This window comes from Polypterus senegalus, chromosome 12 (assembly GCF_016835505.1).
Source record: "Polypterus senegalus isolate Bchr_013 chromosome 12, ASM1683550v1, whole genome shotgun sequence".
Classification (NCBI taxonomy): domain Eukaryota; kingdom Metazoa; phylum Chordata; class Cladistia; order Polypteriformes; family Polypteridae; genus Polypterus; species Polypterus senegalus.
In genome coordinates, this window is record NC_053165.1 from 26,229,770 (window position 1) to 26,243,728 (window position 13,959).

At 39.4% G+C, this 13,959-nt stretch overlaps 1 protein-coding gene across 1 annotated transcript in view; it reads right to left on the bottom strand.

Moving 5' to 3' along the window:
* Positions 1-13,959, bottom strand: part of scarf2 (scavenger receptor class F, member 2) — an 86,219-nt gene that overhangs the window by 18,534 nt on the left and 53,726 nt on the right. Inside the window, exons 5-9 of the mRNA XM_039770659.1 lie at positions 12,949-13,167; positions 8,876-9,004; positions 8,261-8,364; positions 4,058-4,172; positions 1,606-1,730 (exon numbers count right to left, since the gene is read on the bottom strand). Of these exons, the coding sequence (XP_039626593.1) occupies positions 1,606-1,730; positions 4,058-4,172; positions 8,261-8,364; positions 8,876-9,004; positions 12,949-13,167 (692 nt within the window). The remainder of the gene's footprint in view (positions 1-1,605; positions 1,731-4,057; positions 4,173-8,260; positions 8,365-8,875; positions 9,005-12,948; positions 13,168-13,959) is intronic.

The window sequence follows — 13,959 nt, forward strand, 5'->3', positions numbered from 1 at the left end:
ACTTCCCCGTCCTCAGCTCAACCTCAGATTCGAGTTCTTCTCAGATATTACCAAGCCAGTCAAGAGACTAAAACCCTCTAGTGTTGTCCTGAGTCTGCTGCAGGGACTCCACCCAATGGGACATGCTGAGAGAAGAATATTTATGACATGTCCTCTACTACCTGGCTCTTCCGATTCGCTGAGCTTCTCACCCTGTCATGGAGTGTCAGCACAGTGGCCCTTTGAAGACACCTCATTATTGCCATTTGTACTCTCAGTCTCGTTCTGTCAGTCATTACCCATAGGTCATGACCATAGGTGAGGACAGGGGTGTAGATTGACTGGTAAATCAAGCGTTTTGACTTTAAACTCCTCCTCTGCTTCACCATCCTGGACCAGTATGGAATTTCAGCAGGCTTCACTCCCTCCCTCTGCCCAAAGAAATCTCACTACGGTGCATTATTCAACCATGGTGCCATTTTATGGCAGAGCGTCCATGTTCATTTGACCTTGGCTTCAACCGGAATAATGGCAGTGCTGTGCTGTGTGTGTATGAACTACCCATAAGCCATTGCAAATTTGTTGCATTGCGTCAGCTTTTTTCCCAATGCAGTTACTGAATAACTTTCAGATTGCTTTTTCTTTTTGCGTTACCCTCATATTTTAGCCGACAGATGCTAATCTTTACAGAACTTATAAAACAGCATAGACTACTCTTTTACGGACCAGACTCAAAACGTTTTGATCACTCTTCATATGCTGGACTGTTTCACTTGAAGTACACTGGCTGGCTTAGTGCAAGTAAAGTTGGAGAGGCCTCTCTCGCTGCAAATTACAAAAAAGCCGTTACTGAGTAGTTATGCAAAAGTAGAGGATAGTGAAGAATTATTTTGATATGTGTGTGATCTCTAAATTTCCTCAGTTTCTGGTCACTCCTTAAGCACAAGTGACTAACAAACATCTGGACAACAAAGTGGCAGGACAAAGAACTTACTTTACATTTTGGAGAGGACACAACAGTGGCTTCCAAATAATCTCGGCAGAATAAGACAGGGCTTCTCTAAGTCGTCAGACTTTTGAAGTAGTGGTGGTCCATATAAAATAAGGAGGTGGGAACTGCACCGCTTGCTTGCAAAATGAAAAGGGTCTGGTAAATCTCTTGCTAGGTCAATTAATGATAGAACTGGAAGGAAGACCTCCAGGTGCACACTGAATAAGATCTGCTATAATTTTAAAAGCTCTGATCTTTCCAGGTTTAAAATTTTACAAGATGCCTCTGAGCTTGCGAGCTTTTACATAAAAGTGGCATCCTAGTGAGGCAGCTGATATGGCTACCGATGACAAACTGCTGTTTATGTTGAGACATTAGCACTGCATGTTCTGCTTGTTAGAAAATATGTTTGTATTTATATTTAAATGTGAATCTCATTTCTGTGCCTCAGTCTTCTGCTATTTATGTTTAATCATTTTTTCATTGCTGTCAAATGTTGGTTGCCATCCAGAATTCTGGGATAGGCACTGGAGCCAGTGCTCCTACGTACATTAAATGTTTCAAAAAAGAATAAGTAGTTGAGAGAATGACTTTAATGAATAAACATAAATGATAACAAAGAGGACTAGACTTACCCACAACTTTTGGAAGTTTTTGCCGCCTCAGTGGAATTCTTGGTAATTTGGTGCTGATTCGGCTAAATCGGCCACAAAATCGTCTTCGAGTGGTCTTTCCTTTTCCAGAGCTTTCATTGTCTGAGCTGCAGTGCAAAATAAATAGAAAAAAAATTAACATTGACAACACATGGATATCCGATGCAGATGTTTTTATGGAATAAGCAAACAGCCCGACAGCTGTTGGATACCACATCTCTGAGGAGCTGCAGGTGGCCATATACCATTTAACCTGAAAGGATTAAAAGAGCTGAGTAAAGTGCAAAAAAAGTGGTCACACTTTATAATAACTTCCACTAATTAGTCACAAATAGTGTCACGCATGCGTGCTGGAGGATCACCTTCCAGGCTCATCGAGAGTGGGTGTTGTCACCAACATTATCACCTCCTTCTTCCTCTGAGAATACACCCAGGAAAGGCAACTGACCTCAACCCGGTCCTATATAGCCGGGCATTCCCAGAAAGAGGCGTCTCACTTTGGTTTTGATCCAGAATGGAAGAAAGAGCTCCTCAGTGCCAGACCCGCAACTTCTGCTGTTTAATGTCATCGCACGTTTGTTTTGTTTGCAATTTGTTTGCTGGATTTAATACCTAGCGGGTATCCCAGCATTTAGTTTGGACTTGATCCTTACTCCTGCTTGGCCACAATAACCACATTCTACAAGACTCGACAGATTGATAGATCATCTTATAAATGATAATTCATGTGTAGTGATGAGCTAAAAGGTTGATGCTAATTAAATAAAGATCACAGTACTCCTGGATAAGTGTTCAGACTTATTTGTGAATGAACTGGATGACCGTGAGATCAGTGAAGCTTATTTCCAGCAAGATGGGGCAACCTGTCACATGTCAGCTTACAATATGGCACAAATTGAATCTTTTTTAGCAATGGAGTCATTTTAAATGGACAACAGCCACCTCACTCCCCGGTCCAGATCTGTTCATTTGGGGAGTGCTGAAAGGAAAAGTGTACAAGAACAAGCCACGTACACTGGAACAATTACAGCGAAACACTGAACAGGTAATTGCTGCCATCACCCCTACAATGCTTGCCTATATGGAATGCCGTATGTCGATCCATGATTGCAAGAAGAAGGCGACCATTTCCAACACCAAATGTGATTGGATCATTTACACATCTATCGAAGTATACACTGTATTTATTTTGTTTCATTATTACGTGAGTAACATATCATAACTCGGAGCCCCGCCCATTAGAATCTCCCTGTATTTTCATGCATTAATTTCACATGTGCCTGCCTGAAGTTTAGTATTTAAGTGAAGATCTGTAGAGGAGAAAAATAAAAATCACCGGAATCCTCTACTAGGATAAGTCAGTCGGTAGGTAGTGGCAGGGGATTGTGTTTTTAAACATTTATAAAGGATTTAACAAATCCTTAATAACATACTTCTACAATTCAGCAACACCTGATAACTCATTTGTTAATGTCTCGTAGAGCTGTGAAAGACAAATCACGACTGTCTTATTTATTATATACAAGCACGACATAAAATGGCAAAGAACCCTGTGTGCGCCACTCTCCTTTACCTATTGATTATGACGGAGTACGACCTCCATCACGTGTTCTTGAGTGTCTTAATCAATATTCTTATGACATTAAGTCCGCAATAACCTCATCACTCTGGCTGGGGCTTAGGCCACACTAACATTTGAAAACGCTATTTTCGTTTAGAAGTTTTCCATTCACCCTATCGTTTTTTCGATCATTTTCTGACACCGAAACATCAAAAACATGTAAATCTTTTATCAGCCATGTGCATCATTTGTTTATGAAGTAAACTCTTAGTAAAGTGAAACGCAGAAAGAATGAGGAAGAAACAAACAAGGACTTCTTTGTCTGGACAGATAATGGAGTGCAACTGCCTTTAAACTTTGCAACTGAGTGTATAATTACTAATTTCTTGGAAAGTATCGTCCAGAGTGTGTGTGTGTTTTTTCCTGCTAAATATTTGGGAATTTTTCAGTTGTTTCTAGGTGTTAGCTACTGCAGAGATGTTAGGACAGAGCAATCCTGATGTTACTGATGAGATCACAAAGCCGTCAGTTAGCATATAAATAGTATATTTTATGTACATTTTATATACATAGTATATAAAGATTGAAACTACTGCCTGATCACATGACAATTATATGGTAGGGCTTTCTAAAAGCTACAATTTCCCCTGCCACACTACTGAGTGAGACCCGGTGTGTTCAAATTTACATAAGTTTTACAAAAAAATACTTCTTCTGTGGTCAGAAATGCCATTCCAGTGGGACTGGAAGGCCAAAATGAATAAAACAAGATGTGTTTCCAAAATTATCCATATTAGTGTGGTCTTGGCCTGAGGCTCACTTCACAGAGCTGAATCGATACCCTGTAGCCCAACAGACGTCCATTAGACTTACTCGTTTTTGTCTTTATTGCGGCAGACACAGCAACAGCACAGCAGAGAGAGGAGGAGGAGGAGAAGGAAAGCCACCAGTGCTCCAGCTGCTATCACACCCATCCTCTGGTTAGCTTCTGCAAAAGAGAAAAGCGGACTACTAGAAAATGTGGAAGAAAAGTCAAGCGAAATGACAACATGAGTTTGACTAGACAGAAAATGTCACCCCATCAGCTACAACTGTCTGGCAGAAAGGAACATGAATAACATTCAGTAGTAAAGGAACCAGAGAAGAAGATTTCGAGGAATAGGTCTGCAAATCTTAATAGATAGATAGATAGATAGATAGATAGATAGATAGATAGATAGATAGATAGATAGATAGATAGATAGATAGATAGATAGATAGATAGGAAAGGTACTATATAACAGATAGATAGATAGATAGATAGATAGATAGATAGATAGGAAAGGTACTATATAACAGATAGATAGATAGATAGATAGATAGATAGATAGATAGATAGATAGATAGATAGATAGATAGATAGATAGATAGTAATTTATTTGTTGCAAGATGGATATTTAATAAGTATAATATAAGTATGTGGTGGGCTGGCGCCCTGCCCAAAGTTTGTTTCCTGCCTTGCGCCCTGGGTTGGCTGGGATTGGCTCCAGCAGACCCCCGTGACAATATAGTTAGGATATAGCAGGTTGGATACTGGATGGATGATATAAGTAAATGTAATAACAATTCCCCCAAAAACACACAAAGAATTGCGAGGATGAATCAAATGGTAAAGGAAATTTGAAAATTACACGGTACCCTCAACAGATAGCAGCTGACAAAATGCACCACATTCACGGTGGCATACGTGTAGGTCAAACATGTACAGCACATCGCTCTGTCATTAGTCTAGTTGAAGCCAAAATCAAATGAACATGGACGATCCACTGTGAGATTGCACCATTGGTTAACAAAGCGCTGTAGTAAGATTTCATTGGGCAGAGGGAGTGAAACCTGCTGAAATGACCACAAAGCGTGAGTCAAAAGGGCAGCTTTGTTCTTCGTGAGTGCCAGTTGGTTATCTGACATCACCTTAATAGGGTTGACAATGGAAGGGCAGGGTTTTCTTTGGGTGGTGGGGTCGGGGTCAGGCTTCTTTCCTGGGCATCTTTTCTTGGCTCGAGGATGAAGGAGAAGATATTCACACCAACACACCTTATCTTCATGGGATAAAACTGTTTACCTCCCCAGTGTCAGGAAGGTGGTCCCCAGATGGGCATGCGTGACACCATTTAGTTCCTATCTGGAAATGTTTACATGCAGTAATCCTTCTTCCATCTGCTTATCACTTAGCATTAAAACAAAGATGTTTAGTGACAAAAAAGTCATCTAAATTATTTTCTGTCAAGTTTAGACATTTTGTTGAGCTACCAAATGTGTTCCAGTAGTACGATCACCACTTTGCCATTTATGATGATAATCTTGGCCATCGTAATCCTAAAGATGTACCAAAGGCATAAAAGAAACTTAAAGCTCCGTGGCACTTGGAAAGTGCATGTCTGGATGAATCAAGGGTGGCTGCTAGGTTACGGTGTTGGTGATGGTGCTTCTTGTGAAGTGAATTTCTCCTGTCGACAAAACTGGGTAATGCGCACAATGGTGCATTTTGGTGTTTCGTTACGTGGAAAATATTTTACAAAATGCACTGCGCTTCTCCACTTTAAGGTGAATGAGAGGCATAAATAGAATTAATTTGACTGGGTTGCTTCTGCGAAAATAAACACAGGTAAATACGTAAGGGTGAATGAGACACTGCGGTGGGCTGGCGCCCTGCCCAGGGTTTGTTTCCTGTCTTGAGCCCTGTGCTGGCTGGGATTGGCTCCAGCAGACCCCCGTGACCCTGTGTTAGGATATACAGTACAGTAGTGGGTTGGAGGATAACTGACTGATTGAATGAGACATTGGGAAGCACTACTCCCTGTTTTCCTCTCTTTCTCCACCTCCACAAAAATTCTTTTTAGTGTGTTTAACGTTTTGCAATTGCAAATTGAATTCAATCGTCACTTTCGCAAGATTGAATAAGTATCGACATTTTTTGGTGCCATCCAAAGCATTTTGGAATGCACAGAAAACTGCTTTTGTCTTACTGCGACCTATGCTTTGTGATACGACTACCATCTGAATTTGTTATACTCATTTGAATTTCCAGTCAGAAATGTAAGGTTTTTGTTGATATAGTACTTGGACTGCACAGCAATTATTTTAAAAATAAGATTCACTGTTGTTTTTTTTTTGTGAAAACAGAACGCAAACAAATGCAATATGAATGCTGTTGTCCTACGTGAAAATCTAATAAAAGTAGTTGAAAAAGTAACCAGTAGTAAAGACAAAGTCAAAAGCCAAAAAGAGTCATATTAACCAGAAGATCAGATGCACCGTAACCAACGACAAATTGTGTGACGAGAAACAAAGTCAAAAATACTAACGTGAGTTGAGAAACCAGAAAAATCAGAAAAAGAAACTGTAAAACGAGAAAGGGTTTCGTCAGCTCGATAGGAAATGAACTTCTGAGCAACTCTAAACCCCGCTAGTAATTAATCAAAGGTAAAAACCTCCAAAAGCCGCTCCTAACACAGGAACGACCGTACGTACAGGAGCAAAAGGCAGTGCTGACCGTACGGTGGTGATGACAGTAGAAAGAAAGTCACCAAATTAAATAAGCTCTAGCCCTGCAGTAGGCTGGTGCTCAGCCCGGGGTTTGTTTCCTGCCTTGCGCCCTGTGTTGGCTGGGATTGACTCCTGCGGACCCCCGTGACCCTGTAGTTAGGATGTAGCGGAATGAATAATGGATAGATGGAAATAAGCTCTATATGTGAAAACTGTCAAGGTTTAAGCTGAATATTGACGTTTTGTAGCTAGAGAAGTCATATTGTGTACTGTTGTCATGGTTACTTCCCGTGTTTCTAGGGCTGTGGTCTCAGGGGCCATGACCTTGACTTAATCTGCATAAAAGCTCTGAGCGTTATCCGATCTGTGGATAAAATGTATTTATTTAGTTTTACTTCTTTATATTTATTTTTTAAAATTTTTTACTTATTACTTATAATTTTGTAATTTATTACTTATTACTTTATTATTATTATTATTGTTACTTATTATTTTTATTAGTTATTTATCTCTTATTATTTATTTTGACTTAATCTGCATAAAAGCTCTGAGCGTTATCCGATCTGTGGATAAAATGTATTTATTTATTTTTACTTATTTTTATTTCTTTTTATAATTTTTACTTATTACTTATAATTTTATAATTTATTACTTATTACTTTATTATTATAATTACTTATTATTTTTATTACTTATTTATCTCTTATTATTTATCTTTTAAACATTTTTATTTATTACTTTTTACTAATTCTTTTTATTTTACCTATTTTTTTATAATGTATTTATTTTTATTTTTTTTTATAATTTTTTTACTTATTACTTTAAATTTTATAACTTTATTACTTAGTACTTTTTTATAATTATTATTACTCATTATTATTTTTATTACTTATTATCTCTTGTTACTTATCTTTTATCATTTTTGACTTATTACTTTATTATTATTGTTACTTATTGTTTTATTACTTATTTATCTCTTATTATTTATCTTTTATAATTTTTTATGTATTACTTTTTACTAATTCTTTTTTATTTCACTTATTTTTTATAATGTATCTATTTATTTTTACTTTTTCCATTTTGACTTATTGTGTGTTTACTCTTCTTGTCTCACATTGGTTTCGACTCACTGCCTGTTCTTTGACCTTGATTTTTGACTCTCGTCTGAGTTGTGGTCACTTTGGTTTACTCACGAAATTAAGTTATCTGTTTTCCTGCCGAGTCGGGGCAAAGAACTAATGAAAGACACACTATCTGCAACCTTACAAACTCCCAAATGGAGTGTCAAAACTCTCAAAACAAGTAAAAGGAAGGAAGATGAATACATAAATGGCTGATTACGAGAAGAATCTGACCGCAAAAAATGCTATTTCTGGCTGACCTACTGTAGTTATTACACTGAAAAAACTAAAAAGTCACCACTCACAAATTTGGATAGCATTGTTTTATATGAATCATCTCACTGGGAGTTACCATCTGAAGATCACTCACATGAAGTTTCCCACCGTAAGCATGTACCTCTCAGAAATAATAGCAATGAAAAGGGCTTACCCATGTAACAAGTCCCCGTGGTAGGATCGCAGTTATCCTCATGGCAAGAGCAAGAAAAGGCACAGTTGACGCCATATTGACCAGCTGGACAACTCATATTACAGCTGTAAGAGTGTAAAAGAAAACACACTGTGTGATTCAAACAGACATTTTTAGTGGTTAAAAAGGCACATTTATTGGCAAATCTAATCCAAGTTGAGCAAAAGAGACAGCTTAATAGAAACTGAGACCTGTGTCTTGGGTACAGAAGCTTGGTTAGATGTCATTCCCTAACCTTCAAAAGTGGGATTTGCAGATGTTTTATTTAATCACATGAAAAATATCTCTTTCTGCTATCTATTCCCAGCTAGAATATAAGAAATTTGACAAATGAGAGGAGACCATTCAGTTCATTAAGCTCGTTTGTTTAGCTAATGGCTAAGTTGTCCATCTAGCTCATCCAGATTCTCCTTAAAGGCTATCGAGGTTTCTACTTCAACTGCATGTCTTGGCCAGTTGGTTCCAGAGTCCCACAACTCTTTGCATTAAGTAGTGGCTTCACTTTTAAATGCACGCCCCCTTAATTTCCACTCAAGTCCTCGAGTATGTGGTTCACCCTTAGTTAACCATACTTACTGAGTCCCATGAGAGCCAGGATTGCAGTGACATTCCCCAGTGACAAAATGGCATTCTCCATCAAAACAGTCTTTACAGACATTTCCGCAGTTTTCACCATATGTACCATTGGGACATTTCTTCTCACACCTAAAAAATAAATGTTTGCATAATGAGAGCCAACGTGACAGAACAGGAGCGGTTTAAGTGAAACAAAAGGACAAGAATGTGTGGAGGACAGAGGTGTTCAATAATTGGATACAGCAGGCTGATAAGGATACGATTATCCATGCATTTTAATTCAGACTCTAGCTGCCTCCATAATTCGCTATACTTTTCAATACATTAAGCGATGTAAGAAAGCCAGATGTATTTTTGTGACACAGTCCCAATGTGTTTCAGTATAGACCACTGCTGTGGAGTTGGAATTGGAGTCGAGGAGTTGGCTATATTTTGCTGGAATCGTAGTCGCACTAATGTTATCCTCAGAATGCAAATCTCCAGTGTTTTAATAATCAAGAGTCCTGCAGCTCCATTTGTCACTTTTTAGTAACTAACAGGTTTAGTAAATGCACACCTATATGACAGCTACAAATGGTATTTGACTTGAATTCAAAAAAGTTGTCACCTGCACCAAGCTGGCCTGCAATGGTTACACAAGGGCTACATCCTGATTGAAGCTACACAGTCCAAGCAAGACATGCACATAATTCTTAATCCCATTCTCAGAAATACCCCTCAATTGCAAAGCACAGACAAATATTTGGGAGTGTTAAAAAATTTTTTGGGGGGTTGGAAAACAAGGAATTCCATTCGCTCGAGCCTCGTTCACACTTCTGTGTTTATCGTTGTTTTCTTCTGCAAGTATTCTGGACCGCTGTGCACATTTATTGTGTTTTCTCCACAGGAAAATCTCACTTCATAGGAAGCCACCCACTGACTGCCTCATCCTAGTTGAGGATATGCACATGTTCATTGATTTATTTCTTCTTTTGCTAGAGATCTTTATTTAAATACTAAATACCAGACAGACACATGGAAATTAATACATGAAAAAGCTTCCGGTCAGGAACTAAATGTTTTACTTTTTGTGTTAATGCCACAAATTTCAATGGAAGGCAAATATAATTTATAGCACAAAATCTTTTGTGAAGTGAAACACTGACATATACTGCCAATTCAGTTATTACTCAAATCATTTCACATATCACTAGCCCCTAGTCCCAGACTGGCATGGCTTCTACATACAGTTAGGTCCATAAATATTTGGACAGAGACAACTATTATCTAATTTTGGTTCTGTACATTACCACAATGAATTTTAAATGAAACAACTCAGATGCAGTTGAAGTGCAGACTTTCAGCTTTAATTCAGTGGGTTGAACAAAACGATTGCATAAAAATGTGAGGCAACTAAAGTATTTTTTAACACAATCCCTTCATTTCAGGGGCTCAAAAGTAATTGGACAATTGACTCAAAGGCTATTTCATGGGCAGGTGTGTTCAAGTCCGTCGTTATGTCATATCAATTAAGCAGATAAAAGGCCTGGAGTTGATCTGAGGTGTGGTGCTTGCATGTGAAGGTTTTGCTGTGAACAGACAACATGCGGTCAAAGGAGCTCTCCATGCAGGTGAAAGAAGCCGTCCTTAAGCTGTGAAAACAGAAAAAACCCATCTGAGAAATTGCTACAATATTACGAGTGGCAAAATCTACAGTTTGGTACATCCTGAGAAAGAAAGCAAGCACTGGTGAACTCAGCAACGCAAAAAGACCTGGACGTCCACGGAAGACAACAGTGGTGGATGATCGCAGAATCATTTCCATGGTGAAGAGAAACCCCTTCACAACAGCCAACCAAGTGAACAACACTCTCCAGGGGTTGGTGTATCGATATCCAAGTCTACCATAAAGAGAAGACTGCATGAAAGTAAATACAGAGGGTGCACTGCAAGGTGCAAGCCACTCATAAGCCTCAAGAATAGAAAGGCTAGATTGGACTTTGCTAAAGAACATCTAAAAAGCCAGCACAGTTCTGGAAAAACATTCTTTGGACAGATGAAACCAAGATCAACCTCTACCAGAATGATGGCAAGAAAAAAGTATGGAGAAGGCGTGGAACAGCTCATTATCCAAAGCATACCACATCATCTATAAAACATGGTGAAGGCAGTGTGATGGCTGCCAGTGGCATTGGGACACTAGTGTTTATTGATGATGTGACAGAGGACAGAAGCAGCCGAATGAATTCTGAGGTGTTCAGAGACATACTGTCTGCTCAAATCCAGCTAAATGCAGTCAAATTGATTGGGCGGCGTTTCATGATACAGATGGACAATGACCCAAAACATACAGCCAAAGCAACCCAGGAGTTTATTAAAGCAAAGAAGTGGAAAATTCTTGAATGGCCAAGTCAGTCACCTGATCTTAACCCAATTGAGCAGGCATTTCACTTGTTGAAGACTAAACTTCAGACAGAAAGGCCCACAAACAAACAGCAACTGAAAGCCGCTGCAGTAAAGTCCTGGCAGAGCATTAAAAAGGAGGAAACCCAGCATCTGGTGATGTCCAGGAGTTCAAGACTTCAGGCTGTCATTGCCAGCAAAGGGTTTTCAACCAAGTATTAGAAATGTACATTTTATTTCCAGTTATTTAATTTGTTCAATTACTTTTGACCGCTGAAATGAATGGGATTGTGTTAAAAAAATACTTTAGTTGCCTCACAATTTTTATGTAATCGTTTTGTTCAACCCACTGAATTAAAGCTGAAAGTCTGCACTTCAACTGCATCGGAGTTGTTTCATTTAAAATTCATTGTGGTAATGTACAGAACCAAAATTAGAAAAACGTTGTCTGTCCAAATATTTATGGACCTAACTGTACAGAGCTAGGCCAACCGTGAATTTTTACAGGGGGCTTCATCAGCCTCTGTAAAATTAATACAAAACAAGCCAGGAGCCAGGCTTAGCCTGGAGAATAGAATAGAATAGAACAGACCCTTATTATTTGTCCCTATGGGGAAATTTGGCTTTTTACAGAACATATTGAATTTAATAACAGATAGATGAATCAATATATATATATATTGTGACCATTGGGGGGAGCACCAGCTCCCCAAATCAAACTCAGGCAGACACCAGGCACAAGTTCCAGCACAACACAGGCTTCTATTTAGCTGTGGGAAACTCTTCCCAAATGTTTCCACCCAAACAGTACAGTACATGGCACAAAGCACAATATTTACAGCACAAAGCACTTCTTTTCACTGTCTTCTCTTCTCTCTTTCTGCCTCCACTCCTCTGCCAACAAGCTTCATCCCTCTTCCTCCTGACTCTGGCTCACTAAATAGTGGCAGGCAGCTCCTTCTAAGTAAATCCCCTAAAGTACTTCCAGTGTCCAGAAGATGTTGCCAGGGAACAGTTCCAGGTTCCCCAGTTCCCACAGCACTCCCTGGCGGTACCCATGACACCCAAAAGGGCTGAGTCAGAGAACTCCAAATCCCATGATGCCCTGTGGGATACCGATGGCAGGGGGGCTGCCATCTAGCACTCCAAGGGAGATAAAGCACTATGCACGCTCTCTTCCCATGTCCTTCCAATACAGAGGTGTCCCATCCGGGTAAAGGCCCCAGCTGTCCCTCATAGTATGCACTGTATATATATATATATATATATATATATATATATATATATATATATATATATATATATATATATATATATACACACACACCCCGGAAAGAAATTAAAACCTCTGACATGCCAGTCTCAGTCCCAGTGAGGCATTGTGAAGACGTATCATTGTTGGTATAAAGGAGCTCCCGTGGTATTTCTTGACACACTTCAGCTTAATAATTTGTTGGCTGAAAGTCCTCAGTGTCAGCAGTGTGTCAGAGAGAGGATGTGCAGCATTGGTCATAATGGCACTCGGTTTTGTTTTCATTCTCTTCTCCACCAGTACTTCCAGGGGGTCCGGAGTGAGTCCTATAACTAGATAGCTTGTTACATTGGTGGGCCTCTCTTGGAGTGATGTCACCGGACCAACACAGCACACATTGCATATTCTTAAACTGAAGGGTTTATCGAAGTGTACTCACCGATCTCCAAGCCAGCCAGGATTACAGTGTGAACATTTGCCATCCACATGATTACAGGTGTGGCCGTCTCGACATGGAGGACAAACTCCCTTGCAGTCATCACCAAAAAAACCCGGGGAGCAGATCTGATCACACTTGGTGCCGTTCCAGCCAGCTTCGCATGTCAGACAGCGCCCCTCTGAAATGGTGCAAGGCTGTAGCTCCTTACAGTGTCCACATCTGCAGGTGTTACAAGACAATGAGGAGAAGAAGACTCTTAAGACATGAAAGCTCAAATCTGATGACCATTTTTATAGAAACCCCATATACCAAAATATACATAAATATTTATATCTATGATACTTATACAGTATTACATTACAACAATCAAAGATATTTTCTCAGTTTTGATGTATAGTTAAGGGCAGGACCACACTACAACAAGCTAGCTTTGCCTTTTTTATGGGTTCACCATCTTGGATTCTAATTCTGCCTGTGTGGAATGTGCATTTTCTCCCTGTGTCTCTGTGGATTTTTCTCCCAATACTCTGTTTTTTCTCTTAGATATGTGTGTGTTATTTCAATTAGTGATAATAAAGGGATCCTTCTGAGTGTGCCCATCAGTGGGTCTCGTCCAAGACCAGCTCCCTATCACTTGTGAAAGATGCTAACAGGTTAGGCTCTAAGCCTGATTCATCAATTTTAAGAATTGGACGTTGTCCGTATTTCAGAGTAGCACATTTGTTCCATGTTTAGCAGTTTCACATCATAGGCCCACAATCCTCCATTCAAATACTGACCCCATGACCATGTAGAGTCTGCACCTTCTCCTTGAGGTGTTTTCCCAAGCTCCTCTGGTTTCCTCACAAATATTAGGTTAGTTGTAGGTACGTGAGTGTTCCAAGTATTGGACTGACGCTGTGCACAATATATATATACAGTAATCCCTCCTCGATCACGGGGGTTGCATTCCAGAACCCCCCGCGATAGGTGAAAATCCGCAAAGTAGAAACCATATGTTTGTATGGTTAT